Genomic DNA, 20,874 nt, shown 5'->3' with positions numbered 1-20,874 from the left:
ACGTTTTCCCCGGAGGGAGGCAGTGACCTCTTCTTTCCTCCCTGGGGCTCGGAACCTGTTTCTTCACACGTCCTCTCAGAACTCTAGTTCCCATTACCCGCTGTGCTGGCCCCTCCATAAACATTTGCTGAACAAATAAACCCACGACGGAAGGCAACAGAAACTTCAAGACAAGACGGCTGGGCCGCCGACCGCCTAACCGGAGGGAACCAGACGTTACCGTTAAAGTTAAAAGTTAAAAGCCTTCCCAAGGTCACCGAGCGAGGTCTGTCTAACCTGGCCTGAGGTCCTCATTCTTCTCTACCCTGTTTACCCAGGATGGAAAAATGACGTTCTCTGCTGGTGGATTGGTTGTCCACGTGAGAGATTTCAACACAGCGTTTGGGAGTTTTAAACCTCCATCATCGCTGCAGCCCGAGGAACAAAATCAGGGACCAGGTATGCGTTAGGGGATTTGCAACTGCCGTCTTATTTCATCCACTCAATGACCATAGAGGAAGGTGTGATGATGATTTATCCCTCTTTTTATAGATGAGGAAACAGAGATGTTCAGTAGTTCCAAAGGTCCTTCCCTTCCCTTTTTCTCTTCCCTTCCTTCCTTCCTTCTTTCCTTCCTTCCTTCTGTCCTTCCTTCTTCCATCCCTTTCTCCCTTCCTCCCTTCCTCCCTCACTCCCTTTCCTTCCTTCCCTCCCTCCTTCCTTACTTCTTCCCTCCCTCCCTCCTTCCTTGTTCCCTCCCTCCCTCCCTTTTTCCTTCCTTCCTTCCCCCCTCCCTCCCTCCCTCCTTGTTCCCTCCCTCCCTTTTTCCTTCCTTCCTTCCTTCCCCCCTCCCCCCTCCCTCCTTCCTTCCTTCCCCCTCCTTTCCTCCCTCCTTCCTTCCTTCCTTCTTCCCTGCTGCCCTCCCTTCATTTCTTTCTTCACAGTCTGGCTCTGTTGCCCAGGCTGGAGTGCAGTGGTGCAATCATAGCTCACTTCAGCCTCGACCCCTGGGCTCAGTGGATCTTCCCGCCTCAGCCTCCCAAGTAGCTGGGGCTACAGGCACACGCCACTGTGACTGGCTAAATTTTTATTTTTTGTAGACAAAGGTCACACAGCAAAGAAGTGGAAGAACTGGGATTCGAACCCAGGACCACGGGCTCTGAGGCTGTGCTTGTTCATGGAAGCACCAGTCAGTTCAGGCGCTCCCAGGCCTCACCCAGATGGTCAAATGCTTCAAACAAGGACACCAGGGAAGGTCACTGTTCCTCGTATTTATGCCCCTTGTGTCACTGTCTATATCTGGGGTTAAGAATCACTCCAGAAACACCACAATGATCTTCCAGACTGTCAATTCCAGCAGAGCAGACAGCCGTCCCCGCCACCACCCCCCTCCACCCACTCAGTCCTCTCTGGGTTCCACTTCAGGATGACTCGAAAGACAGAAAAAGACTCAAAGCAAAATGCCTAAAGCTTGGAAATGCCAGCAGCCCCTAAAAACTACTGAGTTTCCTTTTCTTTTATTTATTTATTTATTTATTTATTTATTTATTTATTTATTTATTTATTTTAGATGGAGTCTTGCTCTGTCACCCAGGCTGGAGTGCAGTGGCATGATCTTGGCTCACTGCAACCTTCACCTCCTGGGTTCAAGCGATTCTCCTGCCTCAGTCTCCCGAGTAGCTTGGATTACAGGCACATGCCACCATGCCTGGCTAAGTTTTGTAAATTTTAGTAGAGACGGGGTTTCATCACGTTGGCCTGGCTGGTCTCGAACTCCTGACCTCAGGTGATCCACCCACCTTGGCCTCCCAAAGTGCTGGGATTACAGGTGTGAGCCACCGCGCCCGGCCCCGAACCTCCTTTTCTGATTGTTATCAGAAAATTCATTTCTGCTTCCTTCTCTGAACATATTCGAATCACAAAGCTCTGGCTCTGTTGGGAAATTCCGATGGGAATTGAAACAGGTTCCTAATCTCATGGTCTCACCTGAGGGAAAAGTGGCTAAGAAGATGGAAGCAGGCCGGGTGCAGTGGCTCACGCCTGTAATCCCAGCGCTTTGGGAAGCCAAGGCGGGTGGATCACTTGAGGTCAGGAGTTCAAGACTAGCCTGACTAACATGTGAAACCCCATCTCTACTAAAAATACAAAAAATTAGCCAGGTGTGGTGGTGTGCACCTGTAATCCCAGCTACTCGGGAGGCTGAGTCAGGAGAATCGCTTAAATCCAGGAGGCAGAGGTTGCAGTGAGCTGAGATCACGCCATTGCACTCCAGCCTGGGCAACAGAGCGAGACTCTGTCTCAAAGACAAAAAGAAGATGGAAGTAACTGACTGTGACTCTGAAATCCTAAACAGAGTATTGCATGGCATCTTGGACCTCCGTGATGTGATGTGGTACAAAAGAGACAGCCCCTGAACTCCCACTGTGTACCAGGCGTTGGGGAGAGGTGCATAGTAGCAGGACAGACATCCAGAGGGTAACAGGGAACCACAGTGGATGTCCCTGGGCTCTGGTTCTAAAGTGCAGGTGCCTTGTATCCAGGAGGTCTAGGAAGGAACAAACTGCCACAATCTAAGGGAGCCACTGCAGGTGTCCCCAGAAGCCACAGCAAGGCCACCAGGATGCTGGGGCCCCGTATCCACCTCTCACCAAGCCTGTGCTCCAACTCCTGTTGGCCCCTGGCTAGAGACCTACTCAGAGGGGGTTTCCAGGCCCAGATGCTGGGTTTCTCACTGTATCCTTTTCCCACTGCTGCTGTCACAAATGCCCACAAATGTAAAACGACATACATTTATTATTTTCTCTTGCATCAGGATCTTACTCTGTTGCCTAGGCTGGAGTGCAGTGGTGCAATCATGGCTTACTGCAGCCTCGAACTCCTGGGCTCAAGCAATCCTCCCACCTCAACCTCCCAAGTAGCTGGGAATATAGATGTGTGCCACCAAGCCCAGCTAATTGTTTTGTAGAGATGGGGTCTTCCTATGTTGCCCAGACTGGTCTCAAACTCCTAGCCTCAAGAAATCGTCCCACCTTGGCCTCCCAAAGCACTGGCATTACAGGCATGAGCCACCATGCCCTGCCTATTTGCTCAGTTTTGGTGGTGAAAAGCCCAAAATGAGTCTTACACGGCTAAAATCAAGATGTTACCAAAGGCTGGTTCTTTCTGGATGCTCCAGAGAAAATCCAGCTTTTAGGGCAGCCTCTTTATCCTGGCCATAACACTCCGATCTCTTGCCTCCCTCTTTCCCTGAAAAGGGTCCCTGTGATGACATCTGGTGCACCAGATAATCTAGGATCATCCCCCATCTCAAGATTCTCAACTTAATCACATCTGCAAAGAGCCTTGTGCCAAGTGAGGTACCAAATTCACAGGTGGCAGGGATTACGATGTGGGCATCTCTGGGGGAAGGGAAAGGCATCATTCAACTGACCATATTCACCCTTCCTGTTATTTTCCTCTCCCAGCCACAGAATGAATGTTTCGGTAGCAGTCAGTGAGTGATCTCTCTCATCTTTTTCTTTTTTTTTTTTTTTTTTTTTTTTTTTGAGACGGAGTCTCGCTCTGCCGCCCAGGCTGGAGTACAGTGGCCGGATCTCGGCTCACTGCAAGCTCCGCCTCCCGGGTTCACGCCATTCTCCTGTCTCAGCCTCCCGAGTAGCTGGGACTACAGGCGCCCGCCACCTCGCCCGGCTAGGTTTTTGTATTTTTTAGTAGAGACGGGGTTTCACTGTGTTAGCCAGGATGGTCTTGATCTCCTGACCTCGTGATCCGCCCATCTCGGCCTCCCAAAGTTCTGGGATTACAGGCTTGAGCCACCGCGCCCGGCCCTTTTTCTTTTTTTCTTTTTTTTTTTTTTTTTTTGAGACAGAGTCTCGCTCTGTCGCCCAGGCTGGAGTGCAGTGGTGCAATCTCGGCTCACTGCAAGCTCCGTCTCCCAGGTTCACACTATTCTCCTGCCTCAGCCTCCCGAGTAGCTGGGACTACAGGCGCCCGCCACCACACCCAGCTAATTTTTTGTATTTTTAGTAGAGACGGGGTTTCACTCTGTTATCCAGGATGGTCTTGATCTCCTGACCTCATGATCCACCCGCCTTGGCCTTCCAAAGTGCTGGGATTACAGGCGTGAGCCACCGCGCCCAGCCTTCTTTCTTTCCTTTTGTAAAAACAAAACGGAAAAGTTGGAAGGGTGATACAAAGAGTTCTCATGTACCCATCACTCAGCAGAGGTAAATCCCCAGGAATGAAACAGAAGGCTGCACCCAAGAATCTGCTGCTCAGAAGAGTCCTAAAAGCTCTCTCCACTGTGGGAGGATGGGATAGTGACGGAGACAGGAGAGTCCCTGCCTTGTGGTGGGGGAAGAGAGACTGCAAAACGGTGAGCAAAGAAATAAACACGTTCTGCCTCCGCAGGAAAACACAGGGGGAAGGGGAGAAATTCTGATACCCCCAGGGGTCGCTCGGCAGTGCCTAGGAGACATTTCTGGTTGTCGCAACCGGTGTGGGGTGGGAGTGCTACTGGCATCTAGTGGGGAGAGGCCAGGGATGCTACTAAACACCCTAAAATGCCCAGGACAGCCCCCACCGGAGAGACTAATCCAGCCCCAAATGTCCTCAGTACTGCGGTTGAATAAGCATGGAGTGAGGAAATTTCATCTAAGAGAAATCAAATCAGTTGCCTAAAGTCACCCTGCTCAAAAGGGGCAGACCTGGGGTTAACAACCACGGGTTTTTCTCAGAGATTCTGCACACTGAACTTCTTGCCTCTTGTTTTTTGTTTTGTTGGTTTTTTCTGTTTGTTTGCTTGCTTGTTTGTTTTTATGAAACAGAGCCTCGCTCTGTTGCCTAGGCTGGAGTGCAACAGCACGATCTCCACTCACTGCAACCTTCGCCTCCTGGGTTTAAGTGATTCTCCTGCCTCAGTCATCCAAGAGCCTGGGATTACAGGCACCCGCCACCACATCTGGCTAATTTTTTGTAGAGGTGGGGTTTCGCCATGGCGGCCAGGCTGGTCTCCAACTCCTGACCCCAGGTGATCCACCTGCCTTGGCCACCCAAAGTGCTGAGATTACAGGTGTGGCCCAGCCCTTGCCTGTTGTTTGAGCAAAGATAATCTGAGGAAATCATATGAGGAAGGATCACAGGGAAAAGCATGTAGGTATAGGGAACAGCAAGTGCAGAGGCTTAGAGGCAGCAGGAAGGCAGCCAGTGAGCTCCAGCCAAGGGTCAGAGTAGGCAACTGGCTTGTTGGTGGCAGCAAAGAAGGCATGAACCATTCTCTCTTCTGCACAGCAGTCACTCTGTGTGTGGTTTTCAGATATATTTAAAGTGGATTTTAAAAACAAACAAACACAAAGGACTTGCAGTCCAACATCTGAGTAGGGGCTTTGTTAGGCTTCCCAGGACCTGGAGAAATTACCCAGGATCCAGGATCAAACTGCAGGGGTGTCTGTTGCAGGGACCAGATATATCACTCTCTCCTGACCACAACCTTCCCAACCTCTACACTGGCCTTTGAAGCTCTGGGCTCCAGTTACTTCCACTGACCACCCCCAGGGCTGGAAACCATAGAGGGGAGTTCTGAGGCTCTCTGGGCTTCACATGTTGCTTTGATTGTCATGCCTTGGATTAGCAAGACCTCTCTCCGTTTGTGAGAACAGAAAGCTGTTATACAGAGAGAGAGAGATAAAGGAGGGAGGGAAGGAAGAAAGGACGGAAGGAAGGAAGGCAGGAAGGACAGAGAGAGGGAGGAAGGAAGGAAGGAAGGAGAAAGAAAAAAAGAAAGAGAGAGAGAGAGAGGGAGGAAGGAAGGAAGGAAGGAAGGAGAAAGAAAAAAGAAAGAAAGAGAGAGAGAGGGAGGAAGGGAAAGGAGGGAGGTAAGGAAGGAATGAGGGAGGGAAAGAAGGAAGGAAGCAAAGAGAAAGAGGAAGAAAGAAAAGAAAGAAAGAAAAAAGGAAAAGAAAGAAAACAGAAAGAAAAGAAAGAAAAGAAAGGAAGGAAGGGAGGGAAGGAAGGAAAGAAGGAAGGAAGGAAGGAAAGAAAGAAAAAGAAAGAAAAAGGAGGGAGGAAGGAAAAGAAAGAAAACAAAAAAAGAGAGAAAAGAATGATTGCTGGCTCATTTAACTAACAAGTCATAGGACAAGCATGCTTTCAGGTATAGCTAGATCCAGGTGTCAAAGGATGTCATGGGCACCCCATCTCTCTCCCTTTCCTTGTCTCAGTCCTGCTTCCTTCTATGGTGTCAGAAGTCTGAGACAGGTGGTCTTTACATGGTGGCACCTGGATTATAGCTTCACAGCAAGGAAGATCTAGCAAGGAAAAATCTCTCTTTCAGTCACTCCCACCAACGTACCAGAACTGAATCTTATGGAACCCTCTGGGGTCACATGCCCACCCCTGAACCAATCATGGAGGCTAGAGGAATTAAGAAAGCTGATTGGCCCAGTCTGAGTCCTGTGCCTTCCCCTGAGCCAATCATAAGAGTCTGAAGGAATAAAGGAAGCTGGCTCTGGTCCGCACAGTGAGGTCTGAGTGGCTTCCCAGGCAAAATATGATTCTAACCCATGCAAAATCTGGTTCTATCTCCAGGAATGCTGAGTAGACACATCTGAATGTTTCCTCTCCAGAGATGAGTACTCTTGTGTTTGCCTCCTTTTCAAGTTGCTGGCAAAAGTGAATCCTATTTTTTTATTTTATTTTTCAGCCTCTCTCTGTCGCCCAGGCTGGAGTGCAGTGGCACAATCTTGGCTCACTGCAACCTCCACCTCCCGGGTTCAAGCGATTCTCCTGCCTCAGTTTCCCGAGTAGCTGGGGCTACAGGTGCGCCCCCACGCCTGGCTAATTTTTGTATTTTAAGTAGAGACGGGGTTTCACCATGTTGGCCAGGCTGGTCTCAAACTCCTGACCTCAGGTGATCCTTCTGCCATGGTCTCCCAAAGTGCTGGGATTACAAGTGTGAGCCACCGTGTCCGGCCGCGAATCCTATTTTTACAACTTGTGCCAACTCTAGGTAGGTTCGGTCTTGTTATGCCGATTCGAAAAACTGGGACTCACAGAGCATATGTTATGCAGTGACCAAGAAAATTAAATAAAATAATAGATATCAAACACACTTAGCACAGGGTCCAGTATTTGGTAAGCCCGCCACACATCGGCCATTATTATTACTGTATTTTAAATGTTACTGGTAACATAATAGTATGATTTGAGTATTTGTCCCCTCCAAAACACATGTTGAAGTGTAATTCCCCATGTGGCAGCACTGAGAGGCGGGGCCTTTAAGAAGTGATTATGAGGGCTCTGTCCTCATAAGTGGATTAATCCATTCATGGATTAACGGTTTATCATAGGAGTGGAACTGGTGGTTTTATAAGAAGAGGAAGAGCGACCTGAGCTGACACTCTCAGCCCCTTCGCCATGTGATGCCCTGCTCCCTGTCAGGACTCTGCAGAGAGCCCCCAGCAGCAAGAAGGTCCTCACCAGGCCGGGCACGGTGGCTCATGCCTGTAATCCCAGCACTTTGGGAGGCTGAGGCGGGCGGATCACTTGAAGTGAGGAGTTTGAGACTAACCTGGCCAACATGGCGAGACCCCGTTTCTACTAAAAACACAAAAATTAACCAGCCGTGGTGTTGCACACCTGTAATCCCAGCTACTCGGGAGGCTGAAGTGGGAGAATCTCTTGAACCCAGGAGGCAGAGGTTGCAGTGAGCTGAGATTGTGCCACTGCCCTCCAGCCTGGGCAATAGAGTGAGACCCTATCTAAAAAAAAAAAAAGAAGAAGAAGAAGGCCGGGTGCAGTGGCTCACGCCTGGCCTCACACTCACCGCACCCGGCCAGTTTTTTTATTTGTTTAGAGACAGGGTCTTGCTACATTGCCCAAGTTGGTCTTCAATTCCTGGCCTCAAGTGATCCTCCTGCCTCAGCCTCCCAAAGTGCTGGGATTACAGGCATGAGCCACGGCATCCAGCCTGGCTTCCCTATTTGGCAGTGATTAGGTCCACTCCTTACTCTTGGTGAAGGAAACAGCTGAGTCCTTGGGGAGGGCCAGGCTGGAGGTAGCTACACTTCCTTAGAGGAAGCTGTAGGTATAAGGAAGCCTGCTGACTCCAGGGACAGGGAGGCCAGCTCCCTTGCAAAAAAGGCAAAGAGGGGCTGGGTGCAGCGGTTCATGCCTGTAATCCCAGCACTTTGGGAGGCCGAGACGGGCAGATCACAGGGTCAAGAGATTGAGATCATCCTGGCTAACACGGTGAAAACCCGTCTCTACTAAAAATACAAAAAATTAGCCAGGCGTGGTGGCGGGCACCTGTAGTCCCAGCTACTTGGGAGGCTGAGGCAGGAGAATGGCGTGAATGCAGGAGGCAGAGCTTGCAGTGAGCCGAGATCGCACCACTGCACTTCAGTCTGGGCGACAGAGTGAGACTCTGTCTCAAAAAAAAAAAAAAGGCAAAGAGGGAGGTCAATGAAAAACTGGCTAAAACTGGCCAGGCACTGTGGCTCACGCCTGTAATCCCAGCACTTTGGGAGACCAAGGAGGGAGTATCACCTGAGGTCAGGAGTTTGAGACCAGCCTGGCCAGCATGGCAAAACACCATCTCTACTAAAAATACAAAAATTAGTCCAGTGTGGTAGTGTGCACTTATAATCTCAGCTACTCGGGAGGCTGAGGCAGGAGAATTGCTTGAACCTGGGAAACGGAGGTTGCAGTGAGCTGAGATTGCGCCACTGCACTCCAGCCTGGGTGACACAGCAAGACTCAAAACAAACAAAACAAACAAAAACAACAGGCTAAAACTAAAGAGGTTACCATGTGCTACACACTTTATATATCACAAGCATTAATTACCTCATTTGATTTTCACCCAAACCAAGAAATGGAAGTATCTAGAGAAAGAAGCCCAGCATAAAGACACAAGGGAGTATTTTTGGAGAGAACCATTGACAGAAATGAGTTAAAGAAAATTCAATCAGTGTCCAGGCTCTGGTGTAAAATTCTGCTTTTGGGTGAAATGTAGGGTGACCTGGGCACAGTGTGATGGTCCTGGCTAACCAATAGCAGATGGGCTTTTGCAGAGAAAATCCAGGGCCCTGTGATGAGCTGGTCACCCTAGTGACCCAATTTTGGCCTCCAGATAATAGCTTCTGGCCAACTCTAAGAGGATCAGGAAGGCAAGGTTAGCACAGACTGTGCGTCTTCTTCATTGAACTCCTATTCACCCTTCAAAACCCAGTACAAAAATTCCCTTCCTCTGTAAGGCAGAGTATAGCAGGAAAAACTAGGGTTCTGAAGCCAGAGAGACTGTGGGTTCAAATCCTAGCTCTGTAAAAAGATTGTTATGAGGACTATGTGCCTGGGAGACAATGCATGCTCAATAACTGTATACAGCTGGTGCTCAATAAATAGTAACTTGTGGATGTTCCCAGGTGCTTCAAAGCCCTTAACCTGATGGATGCTACTTATTAAACCCAAAATTTCCCATCTTCCCTCCTCTAAGCCACCAGAACAGACTGGAACACAATTTTTTTTTTTTTGAGATGGGCGGAGTCTTGCTCTGCCACCCAGGCTGGAGTGCAGTGGCGTGATCTCGGCTCACTGCAACCTCTGCCTCCTGGGTTCAAGCCATTCTCCCACCTCAGCCTCCCGAGTAGGTGGGACTACAGGCATACACCACCACACCCAGCTAATTTTTGTATTTTTAGTAGAGACGGGGTTTCACCATGTTGGCCAGGATGGTCTCGATCTCTTGACCTCGTGATATGCCGGCCTCAGCCTCCCAAAGCGCTGGGATTACAGGAGTGAGCCACCGCACCAGGCCAGTTTTTTTGTTTTTTTTTTTTAAGACAAACTCTTGTCACATGCGCAAACCAGTTCATGCAAATCTCCATTTCAGTCTTTCTCCCTCAACCTCAAGCCCTGACACCAAGCAGGGCTGTTTTTCCACTTGGCTTCTCCTCTGCCAAGAATTTCTCCAGAGCACAAACAGAGGCGTGCAGCGAAGTAAACACGGGAAGCTCTGAAAACCCATTCACGGGCAGCTCAAAGGTGTCGAGACATCAGGGTGTGTGGCCGAGCTTTCCGCCATGGGGACAGCGAGACTCCACGAAGCCGAGGCGACTTCTGACGGCCCCGCTCCAGATGACCAAGCCACATCTCGACCAGAGGAAGGAGAACACACAAAGAAAGACAGTGTCTCTGCCGGCGGGCGATGGTCCAGGCAGTGCACCCTGGGCGAAGGTGCCAAGAAGCCGTAAGATGTGCGTCCCGAGGAAATGCACTGTGGTTATAAATACAGCAAAGAGTGTTTGGATGAAGCTGGTGTCTGAAAGTGGAGATGGTCCTGGCTAACCAACAGCAGGTGGGCTTCTGCAGAGATCATCCAGGGCCCTTTTCACAGAGACCTGCGGCTGTAAGGAAGTCCCCCAAGCCCCCATTAAATATCTAGGTTCTCCTTGTCTCTAAATTAACTGGCTGAAGAAAACTTGGTCCAAACTGCATCAGTGGTGGGGGTGGGGGAACAGAGGAAAGAAAAGGGGATGAGACAGGCAGATAGACAGACAAACAGAGACAGACGGGGAGTATCCCATCAAGGCAGCAGGGCAGCAGCAAAGCGGAGACAGGAGAGAGGAGGGGAGAGGGGGGGCTGTGGCCACATGCTATAACACTTACAGCTTCCTATGCACCCAGCACTAGTCCAATTATTAACCATTTATTTCCCCCAACAATCCTAGATGTTACCATTTTACAGAAGAGAAGACTGAGGCACAGAGAGGTTCAGTAACCTGCCCATGGCCACACAGCTATTGGGTTACCGAGCCATAAGAAGATGCTCGCTCCATCAGTGTTACTGTGGGCCAGTTGCCATCATGGGCGTAAGATGATTCCTCAGGGAGAAATGCTGATGTTCCCCTTCCCCGACACTTTCTCCAGATCAGCTTAGGGGTGCTTGAGTGCCTGGCGCGCCCCCACCCCCACCGCCACCAAGCCAAAATGCTTGAGTGACACCCTCTGATCCTCCAGTGTACCATGTCACCAATTAGGTGTTTCACGAGGGGCTTCCAGGAGAGAAGGACCTGTCTGTCTTCTTCCCTGCGGGTATGTCCTGACTCCCCAGCCCAGCACTTGCGTAATACATAAACCCGCCCTCATTACATGACTATAGTCATATTCCCCCAGGTTCCTTGGTCCCCCAAGACTAGGGACGTGGTTTTTGTTGGTAGCACTGCAGTGTCAAGCCACAGAGCCATTTGGTGGATGATAGGCTCTTGCTTTCCATTCCCCATCCCCTCAAAAAAAGAGCAGAGAATAACTGCAGAGTACCCCTCACCCCCATTCCAGCACCCTGGTCCAGGGGTCCTCAAACGGAGGTAATTCTGCTCACCAGGAGACACCAGCAGTGTCTGGAGACATTTGTGTTTGCCATGCCTCGGGGGCGGCGCTCCTGGCATGGAGTGGGTGGAAGCCAGGGATGCTGCTTAGCACCCTGCAGTGCCCAGGATGGCCCCACCCCAGAGAACAATCCAGCCCCAGTGTCCACCGGACCCAGGTGGAGACACCTCGTCCCAGAACGGGAAGCCCCTCTTCTCCACCACATCAAAGCCAAGATGACAACGTCTCTGAGTTTGACGCAAAGTTAGGGGGAAGTCTCATTTTGCAAATGGCTGACTGTAACACTAAAAAAGGAACATTAAAAAATGTCTGAGGATCGGCCAGGCGTGGTGCCTCACGCCTGTAATCCCAGCACTTTGGGAGGCCAAGGCGGGAGGATCACGAGGTCAAGACATAGAGACCATCCTGGCCAACATGGTGAAACCCCATCTCTACTAAAAATACAAAAAGATTAGCCGGGCATGGTGGTGTGTGCCTGTAGTCCCAGCTACTCAAGAGCCTGAGACAGGAGAACTGCTTGAACCCAGGAGGAGGAGGTTGCAGTGAGCCGCGATCACACCACTGCACTCCAGCCTGGCAACAGAGCGAGACTCTGTCTCAAGGAAAAAAGAAAAAAAAAAAAAATGTCTGAGGACCAACTGCAGTGGCTCCTGCCTATAATCCCACCACTTTGGGAGGCAGAGGCAGGAGAGTTGCTTGAGCCTGATAGGTCAAGACCATCCCTGGCAACATAGTGAGACCCCATCTCTACAAAAAAATATAAAAATTAGCCAAGCACGATGGTGTGCACCTGTGGTCCCAGCTACTCGGGAAGCTGAAGTGGGAGGACTGCTTGAGCCCAAGAGGTCAAGGCTACAGTAAGCCATGATCACGCCAGCCTGGGCAACAGAGCCAGACCCTGTTTAAAAAAAAAAAAAGCCTGAAGGAGGAGGTGAGTCCTAGAAACAGCCCGGTTTCATCTCAGTACACCCATACCCCAAACAGGTTTCCAAATTGCAAAAATGGCTGATAAGTTGTTAAAGCTGATGTAAAAACCAATGCCGTCCTCCTCCTGCCAATTTTGCTACTCTTGAGCAAGATCTCAGCAGCTCCACTTGGATGCTGGAAATATATGCCAGAGGAGACTTATTATGCTAATTTCCTTTAGTAAACAGTTCAAATCTTGTCTTGGACACCAATGAAATAAGAAAAGCTAGCCACAGGCTGTGTGGAATTCCTTCCTCTTAACACTAAGCATCAGGCATTTCATGATGTTTGCTCTTGGGGTAGCAAACATGAAAGTTCCTAGAACACTGAGTTTTCCAGCATATACCTTTTCCAGTTATTTTCAATAGGTGCAAAAAATTAATGAATTCACTATTTGTTGCTGGACAGTCCCTCTGGAACAAAGAACTGTGTGTTAAATACCAGCTGAATAATCAAGCAAACATTGCATTTTTTTTTTTTTTAAACAGTCTGGCTCTGTTGCCTAGGCTGGAGTGCAGTGGCACAATCACAGCTCACTGCAGCCTCGACCTCCTGAGCTCAAGCAATCCTCTCACCTCAGCCTCTCAAGTAGCTGGGACTACAGGCATGCACTACCACACCCAGCTAATTTTTGCATTGTTTTGTAGAGATGGGGTTTCACCAAGTTGCCCAGGCTGGTCTCGAACTCCTGGACTCAAGCGATCCACTTGCCTCCGTCTCCCCAAACGCTGCAATTACAGGCGTGAGCCACTGTGCCCGGTCAACATTTGCATGCTCTTCAAAAGATCACGTGCTTTTTCCAAAGCCTGTGAGAGTTTTGCATCGACTCCAGGCAGCTTAGACCTAATGTGGGCCCTCCCCTTTCACCAAGAGGACCAGCAGCTATTGCAGATGCCCTTGCAAGTTACAAAACGAGTTCTTCATCAGGCCACACAGGGTTATGGACTGGAAGGGCAGCCCACCCTGATGAAAACCACAGTCGCGGTATAAATTGCTTTGCTTTTGTTTTTGTTTTTCCAGAACACTGATATGTATCCTCGATGGTTAACATTGTGTTCTAGAAGGTGTTTTTCTGTTTCTTAACATACCAGAAACAGGATGGTCTGAGACCGGAACCTTCACACTAAGGTCATATTTCAACACAGAAACCAGGGCAGCATCACCCAGAAAAAAAAGTGGGGGAGGCATAAATCAGACTGTCCCAAATCTAGGGCCTCTCTCAGGGCACAAGAAACAGCCCCAGAGGGCCCCATGGGTCCTGCTCACTAAGGCCATTTGTCTCTGTTCACTGTGGTACCGGGTGGTTCTGAAATGCATCCTAACTTTAGTGATGACACAGGGTCCGGTAAGTATCCAGACCTGCAGTCCACCAGACTGTCCATCAAGAGCTGCTCTAAAACGAATAGCGACATTTGGCCGGAAGCAACAAAACAACATTCCATTCTGCTTGCAAATTGAGGCGGGGGCTTAAAGGCTTATTTTAACAGCTTAACAGCTTAGCAAAATAAATCTGCTGTCATTATACACAGACAAATGTCGTTTATGTCTCTCGCATCTACGAGACAATCAAGATTTCACGATCACACCCCATTTACTCAGTGAGGCTAAAGACAGGAAGGTCAAGAGGATGAACGATTATATAATTATCCTCTGCAGTAAAACAATTGAGGCATTCCACTCAAATCAGAAATGAGACTGGGCTGACCATATTCAGCTGCGTCACCAAACACTGTTCTGGAAGTTCCTGCCATAACAAGGTTAACAGCAATAACTGGTCTAATTATTGGCAAAAGGCAACAAGTCATCATTATCTGCAGATGCTGCGATTATAGAGTTGGAAAATTGAAGGGAATCAATTGCAAGGCTTTTAGAACTAGTAAGCATTTAATAAGGTAGCAGTGAGTAAAGAAAACATGATCCCTGTCCCCTGTTCTACAAAATAATCACTTTTAATACTTCAAAACATCTCCCTTATATTAGATGACAGACACATGGATAGATGGAGAGATGAATGGATACATGGATGGGTGGATGAATGGGTGGGTGGAGGGATGAATGAATAAGTGGATGTATGGATGAGTGAATAGATGGATAAGAAGATTGGTGGGTGAGTGGTTGGAAGAGATGGAGGGACAGGTATGTGGATTATTGGGAAAGTAGATAAAAGGATGGATGGATGGATGGATGGATGGATGGATGGATGGATGGATGGATGGATGTCTGGATGAGTGGATGTATGGATGAATGGATGAGTGGATGTATGGATGGATGGGTGACTGGATGAGTGGATGGATGGATGGATGGATGGATGGATGGATGGATGGATGGATGAGTGAGTGGATGGATGAATGGGTGAGTGGATGGATGGATGGGTGAGTGGATGGATGGATAGGCGAGTGGATGAATGGATGGAGGGATGGATGGATGGATGGATGTCTGGGTGGGTGGATGGATGGATTAATGGATGAGTGGATGTATAGATGGATGGGTGACTGGATGAGTGGATGGATGGATGGGTGAGTGGATAAATGAATGGGTGAGTGGATGGATGGATGGGTGAGTGGATGAATGAATGGGTGAGTGGATGGATGGATGGGTGAGTGGATGAATGAATGGGTGAGTGGATGGATGGATGGGTGAGTGGATGGATGGATGGGTGAGTGGATGGATGAATGAATGGGTGAATGGATGGATGAATGGGTGAGTGGATGGATGAATGAGTGAGTGGATGGATGGATGGATGGATGGATGGATGGATAGATGGATGGATAATGGGTGGGTGGGTGGATGGACTGGATGGGTGGATGGATGGATGGATGGATGGATGGAAGGGCAGATGAGCAAGTGGATGGAGGGATGGATGGATGGATGGATGGATGGATGGATGGATGGATGGGCAGATGAGCAAGTGGATGGAGGGATGGAGGGATGGATGGATAGATAGATAGATAGATAAGATAGATAGATAGGCAGATGAGCGAGGGAGTGATAGATACAAAGCCAGCAATCTAAGAACAATGCTTATAAGAAGTAGACAAACTGTGTCTGAAGGAAAATCACAAAACATTTCTAAGAATAGGAACGAACCCTCGGGAAAATGGAGAGGAAATCCATGACATAGGAGAGTACAAGTAAATACTATCAAGATGCTCCTTCTCGCCATCAATTTATGGACTTCACATACAATCAAACCCATAAAGGGCCTCTGGGTCTGTATTTTCCTTTTCCTTTGCTTCCCTTTTACTTTCTTGGAACTTGGCTACAGTTTTTAAACTTTTGGAAGCATAAACAAAGCAAGGATGCTTTTGAAAAATGAAAAAGAAGAATTACTCTGGAGGATACATTTACAGTCTTTTTTTTTTTTTTTTTTTTTTTTGAGACAGGGTCTTGCTCTATTGCCCAGGCTGGAGTGCAGTGGCACAATCATGGCTCACTGCAGCCTCAAACTCCTGGAGTCAAGTGATGCTCCCACCTCAGCCTCCTAAGTAGCTGGGACTACAAGTCAGTGCCACCATGCTCAGCTAATTTTTCTTTTTCCTTTTTTTTTGTTTTTGTTTTTGTTTTTGTAAAGACGGGGTCTTGCTATATTGTCCAGGCCAGCCTCAAACTCCTGGCTTCAAGGAAGTCTTCTGCCTCAACCTCCCAAAGCACTGGGTTTACAGACATGAGTCACCATACCCGGCTCAGAACTTTTATCCATATTGTTCTCGGCCACATTCTCAGAGCCCAGCACAGCACCTGGCTCTTAACAGATGGACAGAAGGCACAAGTCAATGAATGGGCAGCTTAGATAGGGAAGATGGATTTGAAGGCCATGGAAGGAGTTAAAGGGATGGGACTCAGTAATTGATCAGGTGTAGCAACGAGGGAGAGAAAGGTTCCCAGCTCTAGACTGAGGTCAGGCTGTGAGCTCAGAGCAAAGGCTACAGTTCATCTTGGTAGCAGCTGGATCACTTTGAGTACGGTGCTGACCTTTCTGTCAGCCTGAAATTCTCCCTCTGCAAATTAGGAATCCTAACAGTGTCCACCTGGTGAGGTCACTGAGGAGATGACAGGATAAACCACACCAAGCCTCTAGCTCACAGCATGGTACTCCACCTTTCAGAAATATTACCTCGGCCGGGTGAGGTGGTTCATGCCTGTCATCCCAGCACTTTGGGAGGCCAAGGCAGGTGGATCACCTGAGGTTAGGAGTTCGAGACCAGCCCGGCCAACATGGCAAAACCCTATCTCTACTAAAAATACAAAAATTAGTTAGGTGTGGTGGTGGCCATCTGCAATTCCAGCTACTTGGGGGGGCTGAGGCAGGGAGAATCACTTGAACTGGAGAGGCGGAGATTGCAGTGGACCAAGACTGCACCACTGCACTCCAGCCTGAGTGAGAGAGAGAGATTCCAACTCAAAAAAAAAAAAAAAAAAAAAAAAAGAGGCCAGGCGCAGTGGCTCACGCCTGTAATCCCAGCACTTTGGGAGGCCAAGTCAGGCGGATCACGAGGTCAGGAAATCGAGACCATCCAGGCTAACACAGTGAAACCCCGTCTTTACTAAAAATACAAAAAAATTAGCCGGGCGAGGTGGCGGGCACCTGCAGTCCCAGCTACTCGGGAGGCTGAGGCAGGAGAATGGAGGGAACCCGGGAGGCGGAGCTTGCAGTGAGCCGAGATCATGTCACTGCACTCCAGCCTGGGCAACAGAGTGAGACTCTGTCTCAAAAAAAAAAAAAAGAAAAGAAAAGAAAAGAAAAGAAATATTAGCTCAAGGCCTCCTCTAGGAGAGATTAGGTCAGACTGTTCCTCCTGCGGCAAGGCCCTTTGGCGTGCGGAAGAACCTCGGAGGTCTGTGCAGAAGAGAGACTATCTAAGAAAAGCGTTTTCAACAAAGCCAGTGCCAAGGAGGCACGTGTCTACAGCGGAGCTGCGGCCTTTAAAAGCCTCCAGCCTCCCCTCCTGGCGCGGACTCAGGGAAGCCAACTCCCTTGGCCAGAGCTAGGAGCCAGGAGCCACACCAGCTTACTGATTTCCAGAAACTCACAACTGCCCACTTACTCGGCACAGCCTGTGTGCCACGGAGGAAACGGGAAAGGAGGGATCTCCCTGGAACATCCTGGCAGCTCAGCAAAGAGGGGGCAAAAATTAGTTTCGGATCCTGAATTTGCATCTGCAAATGCTGTTTCTTTCGTTCAAATGCTTTGTGGTGTTTGTTTTTGTTTGTTTGTTTGTTTTTGAGATGGAGTCTCCCTCTTTCGCCCAGGCTGGAGTGCAGTGGTGCGATCTCTGCTCTCTGCAACCTCCACCTCCCAGGTCCAAGTGATTCTCCTGCCTCAGCCTCCTGAGTAGCTGGGATTACAGGTCCCCAACACCGCGCCCTGCTAATTTTTGTATTTGTAGTAGAGACGGGGTTTCACCATTGTTGGTCAGACTGGTCTGGAACTCCTGACCTCAAGTTACCTGCCTGCCTTGGCCTCCCATAGTGCTGGGATTACAGACATGAGCCATGGCACCCGGCCCTGTGTTGTCTTGATAAAGTTTAAAGTCACTGGACGTTAGGGCTGTATATCCACCACCCAATGACCTGCCATGCATCCTTTTACCCTCAAATTTTTGCTCTTCTTGTATCCTAACTGCTCCTGGCAGTAAACCCCGTCTAGGACAACCTGCCAACACCCCTTAAACTTTTCTCCTTTTTTTTTTCTTTTTTCTTTTTCTTTTTTTTTTTTTTTGAGACAGAGTCTCGCTCTGTCGCCCAGGCTGGAGGACAGTGGCCGGATCTCAGCTCACTACAAGCTCCTCCTTCCGGGTTTACGCCATTCTCCTGCCTCAGCCTCCTGAGTAGCTGGGACTACAGGCGCCCGCCACCTCGCCCGGCTAGTTTTTTGTATTTTTTAGTAGAGACAGGGTTTCACCGTGTTAGCCAGGATGGTCTTGATCTCCTGACCTTGTGATCCGCCTGCCTCAGCCTCCCAAAGTGCTGGGATTACAGGCTTGAGCCACCGCGTCCGGCCTCTTTTTTCTTTTTATAGAGACAGAGTCTCATTATGTTGCCCCGGCTATTCTCAAACTCCTGAGCTCACGTAATTCTCCTACCTCGGCCTCCCGAAGTGCTGGGATTACAGGCATGAGCCACCACACTCAGCCAAACTTTCCAAACAATACTCTCCTTAAGCCATATCTCAGGCTCTCATATGCCCTACTTTTTGCATGAAGCTAACTATTTCTTTCTCTACTCTCTTCTTCAATCAAACCAAACTGAACAATAATAATCAGTAATGGTGATAATAATCATCGTAACACCTCATTCCCAGGGGGTACTAGGAATTCACTGGAAAGGGCTGGGATGAGGCAATGTTCTCCATTTTGTTTTCAGTGGTGGCTACACGAGTACCTATAATTTTTGTCAAAATTCATTGAACTGAATGCTTAAGACTTGTGCATTTTATGTTATTTATTTTGAGACAGAGTCTCCCTCTGTCACCCCTTCTGGAGTACAGTGGCCTGATCTTGGCTCACTGCAACCTCCACCTTATGGGTTTAAGCGATTCTCCTGCCTCAGCCTCCTGAGTAGCTGGGATTACAGGAACGCACCACGATGTTCGGCTAATTTTTGTATTTTTAGTAGTTGGCCAGGCTGGTCTCAAATTCCCGACCTCAAGTGATCCGCCTGCCTCAGCCTCTCAAAGCGCTGGGATTACAGGCGAGAGCCACTGCGCCCCGGCCATATGCATTTTATTGTATGTGAAATATTTCAGTTGTTAAACTTAATCAAAGGAATAACAGCAGCTACAATAGGATCACAATGTGTAACTGCAATATAACTACAATACTAGCAAAAATTTAACCTGTTAAACACAACCAAAGGAACAGCAGTAGCTACAATAGGTCGCAATGTACAGCTGTAATATAACTACAATACGTCGCAATGTACAGCTATAATATAACTACAATACATTGCAATGTACAGCTGTAATATAACTACAATACGTCGCAATGTACAGCTATAATATAACTACAATACATCGCAATGTACAGCTGTAATATAACAACAATACGTCGCAATGTACAGCTGTAATATAACTACAATACGTCGCAATGTACAGCTGTAATATAACTACAATAGGTCACAAGGTACAGCTGTAATATAACTACAATACGTCGCAATGTACAGTTGTAATATAACTACAATACATCGCAATGTACAGCTATAATATAACTACAATACTAGCAACAATGTAACTACCATGCTTATTATTCCCACATCCACTTCTCTGATCCTCACAAGCTTGTAATACATTTTGGGTTTGGCTTTGGTGTTGATTTTTTGAGACGGTCTCCCTCTGTCGCCCAGGCTTAAGTGCAGTGGCACCATCTTGGCTCACTGCAACCTCCGCTTCCTGGGCTCAAGTGATTCTCCTGCCTCAGCCTCCGGAGTAGCTGGGATTACAGGCACCAGCCACCATGCCTGGCTAATCGTTGTATTTTTAGCAGAGACTGGGTTTCTTTTTTTTTTTTTTTTTTTTGAGACGGAGTCTCGCTCTGTCGCCCAGGCTGGAGTGCAGTGGCGCGATCTCAGCTCACTACAAGCTCCGCCTCCCGGGTTCACGCCATTCTCCTGCCTCAGCCTCCCGAGTAGCTGGGACTACAGGCGCCCGCCACCACGACCGGGTAGTTTTTTGTATTTTTAGTAGAGACGGGGTTTCACCGTGTTAGCCAGGATGGTCTCGATCTCCTGACCTCGTGATCCACCTGCCTCGGCCTCCCAAAGTGCTGGGATTACAGGCTTGAGCCACCGCGCCCAGCCAGCAGAGACTGGGTTTCACCATGTTGGCCAGGCTGGTCTTAAACTCCTGACCTCAAGTGATCCACCCACCTTGGCCTCCCAGAGTGCTGGGATTACAGGCGCCCGGCCTGTGATATGTTTCAGTTGCCATTTTACAAAAGAAGAAACAGAGATGCCAGAGAACTCCAGTGAACTTGCCCAGGGCCCCACGGCCACTAACGGGTAAAGCCTGGTTCTAAACCATAGCACTACGCTGTGTGTCCTGGCATGTGTTAGGTGGGGGAGAAAGAAATGAAACATGACTGCAGCTTTTCAGAAACTTCTACAAGCAAGCCCTGACCCCGAGTGCTGGGAGCCACACTGTCAATGAAAGAAACCCCACACACTGCCCACTCTGCCATCCTGCCACCCTGCACATCCTATGCCTTACACCAAGGATGGCCAATCCCTGCAACACTGGGTCACCCAGGAAAGCTGAACATCTTTCGTTTTTAATTTTTCTCTTTATTTATTTAGAGACGGAGTCTCACTGTCGCCCAGGCTGGAGTGCAGTGGTGTGATCTCGGCTCACTGCAAGCTCCACCTCCCGGGTTCATGCCATTCTCCTGCCTCAGCCTCCCAAGTAGCTGGGACTACAGGCACCCACCACCACGCTCGGCTAATTTTTTTATATTTTTAATAGAGACGGGGTTTCACCGTGTTCGCCGGGATGGTCTCGATCTCCTGACCTCGTGATCTGCCCGCCTCGGCCTCCCAAAGTGCTGGGATTAC

At 48.9% G+C, this 20,874-nt stretch overlaps 2 protein-coding genes across 4 annotated transcripts in view; both read right to left on the bottom strand.

Moving 5' to 3' along the window:
- Positions 1-20,874, bottom strand: part of INSR (insulin receptor) — a 187,395-nt gene that overhangs the window by 106,169 nt on the left and 60,352 nt on the right. The window lies entirely within an intron of this gene.
- LOC103233794 (uncharacterized) lies at positions 878-16,748 on the bottom strand. Its single transcript, XM_073017045.1, is given in 4 exon segments — positions 878-10,098; positions 10,101-10,547; positions 10,550-10,628; positions 10,631-16,748. Coding segments are annotated over 4 exon segments (675 nt in total). The 5' UTR covers positions 10,685-16,748; the 3' UTR covers positions 878-10,003.

Source organism: Chlorocebus sabaeus, chromosome 6, assembly GCF_047675955.1.
Source record: "Chlorocebus sabaeus isolate Y175 chromosome 6, mChlSab1.0.hap1, whole genome shotgun sequence".
NCBI classification, from domain to species: Eukaryota; Metazoa; Chordata; class Mammalia; order Primates; family Cercopithecidae; genus Chlorocebus; species Chlorocebus sabaeus.
This window is presented reverse-complemented; position numbering and strand designations above follow the sequence as displayed.